The sequence below is a fragment of the Pyxicephalus adspersus genome, chromosome 1 (genome assembly GCF_032062135.1).
Source record: "Pyxicephalus adspersus chromosome 1, UCB_Pads_2.0, whole genome shotgun sequence".
Lineage (NCBI taxonomy): Eukaryota > Metazoa > Chordata > Amphibia > Anura > Pyxicephalidae > Pyxicephalus > Pyxicephalus adspersus.
The window spans coordinates 20,703,542-20,708,031 of NC_092858.1; the positions used below are offsets into that span (position 1 = coordinate 20,703,542).

The following is a 4,490-nucleotide window of genomic DNA, read 5'->3' on the forward strand; positions in this document are numbered from 1 at the left end:
GTCTTATATTCCGGAGCGTCTTATATGGCGAAAAATAGTCGTATTTACATTTTGCATTATGCCAGATGATGTTTGGTTCAAACCCACCCTGTTTCTATTGTTATTTTACCTGGAGATCTGAAGTTAGTATAGACACTAGTGTACTGAAAATGTCTAAGTGGTCTATACTTATGTAGGAAAGTTTTCCCTACACACTTATGTTTATTATAAAAAAAAATTAAATGTGCTGAATGTGGGAGCTGGGGGGGTTGTTGGCAAGAGTTTCATGTCATACTATTGAGTTTAAATGTCTCCTGATCTCTAATACCCCAAAAGCTTCTATTGCCTGATTTATTACCTCACTTATTATAGATTGCAGCAGCTAGTTTGCATTAATATATATTTTTTTATTTATTTTTATGTATGGCATTTTTTTATGTGAAACTTCAATATTTACAGATATATTGTATACTTTGGTGCTTTACACTTTCCCTGCCTTGTTTGTTGTTGTTACTATTCTAACTTCCTTCAAGATTTCCATTTATTCATGTAAAGTCTAAAAAACATATTGTTTGAAAGGATATTTGTTTTCTTTCATGAAAAAGAGTTGCTGCACAATTTTTTTCTTATATTAGAGCATCATTAGAAAATATGCTGAAAACACAAGAGCATGGGGGCTTAGTGGTTAGAACTCTTTGCAGCGCTAGGTCCCAGGTTCGGATGTCGGACAGGACACTATCCGGTTTCCAAAAACATGCTGTTAGGTTAATTGTGTTCCCCCCAAAACTGACTGTATTGATGACATATGACTATGGTAGGGACATTAGATTGTGGGCCCGCCTAAGTGACAGTGACATGACTATGGACTTTGTAAAGTGCTGAATATTATATCAGCGCGATATAAAGACTGGATAACAATAATAATAATACCAAAAATGCAAATATATATTTTAAAAAGAGATTCCTATGTTCAAAGTAAACTTCAGCCAATGATTTTATTTGACACTTGGTAGCACAGGAAGCATTTACAGAAAATTTGCCTTTGGTTGCCTAATTTTTGCAACAAGGTCACATTAAGATATATCAGGAGACCCTCATAAAACCTTATTAGAGCACTGATTTGAACAAAAGATAACATTTTCATGAAACCAAAGTCTTACATTATGCTATCTCATCTAAAAATGCTAAAATCGAATTTACAAAATCATATTAAGTAGGCTCCTATGAGTACACTCCTTTATATATCTCTACATACCCCTATAATGCTCTAGTAGGCTCCCATTTAAAATCACTTATACCTTTAGGGAGCAATGGAAGGCACAAAAGATGGGCCTAGAATAGATTCAGTTTCTAAAGTCTATTGTCATTAGATTTTCTGAGCCTTGTGGCTGCTGCAGCAAAATGTGAGATGTTTGAGTACAAATGCACTTACTAATGTTAATATGGTATCCACAGGTTTATTCCAGAGTGTTTATATATTGATAACGTGTCTTTTTAAAGAAAAACAATACAAAAACATGTGATGATCTATGTTGCAGGTTTATATCCTTATACAAAGGTCCTTGTCACACATACAAAGTACAAAGACTTAATGAGTCCACATCCTATAAGTTTCGTATTCAGGCGTGCAATGAGGCTGGTGAAGGACCTTTTTCTCCTGAATATGTTTTCACAACTCCGAAATCTATCCCACCTGCCTTGAAAGGTAAGTGTGGTAATATACAAATTATGATTGTGGCACATTTAGGTTTAATTTCAACTGCACTTAAGGTAGATTTTATCTTTTTTAATTTCTGGAAATTTTATGGGTTCTTAAAGACACAGTCGTTAAAAGCAGCTACAGTTCAGCATAGTCTTAATATTCAGACACAGGTCTGATCAGGGTGTGCAGATTAAAACTTAGTAATATGATAGGACATACTTTATTACACTTTACTTTGAATGATACTATGTACACATTTCTCAGCTTTGTAGTTTAAAAAGTTCTTAATTTTCTCTTTAATTTCTACAAGCACCAAGGATAGAGCGAATAAATGAGCATACCTGTGAAGTTACATGGGAGTCTTTACCTCCAATGAAAGGAGATCCTGTGTTCTACATTCTGCAGATAATGGCTGGAAAAGACTCCGACTTCAAACAGGTAGGAATTACAGTTTCTGGTTACAAATCATTTTAAAAAATTATACGTACAGTATAATATGAGTCAAAAGAGTGCACTTTTGGCAATTCATTCTTCCTAACAGCACCTTATCTGCCAGTTGGAACAGCCCTTTATCATCTAGACCTAATAGGTAGGTAGAGTCAAACTTGTTGGTGCTGTTATTAAGCACTGCAGAGAAAAAAGTTACCAATTTTGGGTATCCTCTGCAGGTGTGATCAACCCTATGTTTCTCCAGTATTACCCCAGCCATTGATTGGGCAGAATTTGTGTGAAGAAATCGAAATCTAAGACTAACTATCTTTGTCTTACCAAACGGAAAATGGCCACCAGCCAACCATGGTAGTATTTAAAGTCAACTTAAAAGAATTGCAGCTGCTGACCAATCTTTGCAAATGTTAGATATCTAGCTGTTACTTCAACCAACTGGCATTGCAACTCACCCAGACCACATACGTACATCAAGGAAGTTTCACTATGTATACCGTACTCTTATATTGTATTTTTTTATATATTTTTTTTCTGTTTGTCATCCTACTTTGTTTTCTTACTAATTCAGACAGAAAGCTGTTGAAAGTGGATATGGATTTCTCTTTATTAGATTTTACATTTTTAAAAGATCTTGCTGCTAACTCCATTAATGTAGCAAAGCAAATGAGGCTGTATGAAATTATGAAATAAGACTTCCTGTGCAGCTAACTATATTATGAGCTTCACATGCAAGAAATTTAATAGCTAACCCCTCTAATGAGAACATGAAGATGAAGCAAATTCAAACAAAGGTGATCTGTAACTTTTTTTTTTAATTAATAATTTAATAGAACAACACACAGGACTCAAGATGAGTCTGAAGGAAGATCAGACATCAAACCATGGCATGACTACTACTCTTCAGGCACCTTTAATAAATTGTTATTTCTTAACCCAAAATAATTGCTTTACTTACTAAGAAGTGGATGGCTTTCATGCTTATATACAGGGCAGTGTGTACGTAACAAAAATCATTTGTCTATTTGTTTTTAATACTGCAAGCTGTGCCCAGACAAAGACAGGCATAGGGCAAAAGAAAAGTCAACTATAGTACCTGTGTGGTCTCCTGCAGTTGAATTTTCCCCATTACTGACTTAAAGTGGAACTACAGTCCCACTTTGAACAAATGGCAGGTTTTTATTGCAGAATAGGGCAGGTGATGTCCCTTCTGTAATAACTATTCTTACCTGCCTGATCACCCAGCTATTATATTTCACTGAGCTGCCATCACTTCCCAGCTGGTATATTGATGATACCTGGCAATCCCAGCTTCTCTTGACGTGTGTCAGAATTGAATGAACTCCCATGCACCTCCCAGTACGGCCAATCAGGATGGCCAAAGATCCTTTTCAGGAAGAGAAGGACAATGAAGATGGTGACACCCTGCGAGGGAACATGAACAGGTAAGTATCACAGGTTTAATTCTGCTTTAACATACCTTCCTCTGCATTGTGTTACTTCATGAGACAATCAAGGACTTTACTTTATCATGTCAAAGTCACCAGCAAGGAGTACGGTCAAATATATCACTGAACTTTACTCCAGATCTCCTGAAATTAGCAGCCATTTGTTATCCATTGCTGCAAATACTGTTTTTCTGACCTCTGACACAGGAACCACGTTTGTCATCAGATCATATTGTTTGCACATTGGACAACACGCACTGCCTGTTTAGAAAACCCTGAAGAAAAATTCATTCTGATTGACTTTCTTTTTCCTGCTGTTGAACTTTTTTTGTTCAACAGTTTTTGTTTCTTGAAGCACGGGTACAGCTTTTAATGTACAGTTTAATTACAATGGAAAGGTAAATTTTTTCTTTATGCAACAGTTTGTCTGTGACCTGAAATACCAGAAAGATATTGGGTATGGGGTGATCCTTTCTGTTGTGTACGCACCACCTTGTATGTTGTCTTTGGCAACAAAACTGTTTGTTTTTGCCAGACAAGCAAGTTGTTTGTGCTGACAGTGTCAGTTATAAGCCTATTTTAATGTACAGCGCTGCGTAATATGTTGGCGCTATATAAATCCTGTTTAATAATAATAATAAGCAGAACTGAAGGTATGCTTGGTGAATATGAAAAACGTGCTTTTGTAATGGCTGATACAAGCACTTTGTTGTTGCAGTATTCAAGGCAGTGAGGGGAAAGTAAAGATGACACAACCTAACTTGGCTACGAATACCAAAAACACCGTTGTCCTCTGGTATATGTATGCAGTTAGTACCTCTAGACCGAGTTCAATATACAGATTCCTTTTTTATTGCAAAACCTTTATTGTTTCTTTCCATCAATTACTGTACATGATCAGAACAAGCTGTGCAACT

The 4,490-nt window shown here is 36.0% G+C and overlaps 1 protein-coding gene across 1 annotated transcript in view; it reads left to right on the forward strand.

The window, feature by feature from the left end:
* The window catches only part of FNDC3A (fibronectin type III domain containing 3A), a 110,308-nt gene extending 107,100 nt beyond the window's left edge, over positions 1-3,208 (forward strand). Inside the window, exons 21-22 of the mRNA XM_072398651.1 lie at positions 1,518-1,684; positions 1,992-3,208. Coding sequence (XP_072254752.1) covers positions 1,518-1,684; positions 1,992-2,155 — 331 coding nt within the window. The 3' untranslated portion in view covers positions 2,156-3,208. The remainder of the gene's footprint in view (positions 1-1,517; positions 1,685-1,991) is intronic.
* Positions 3,209-4,490: the final 1,282 nt, after the last annotated feature.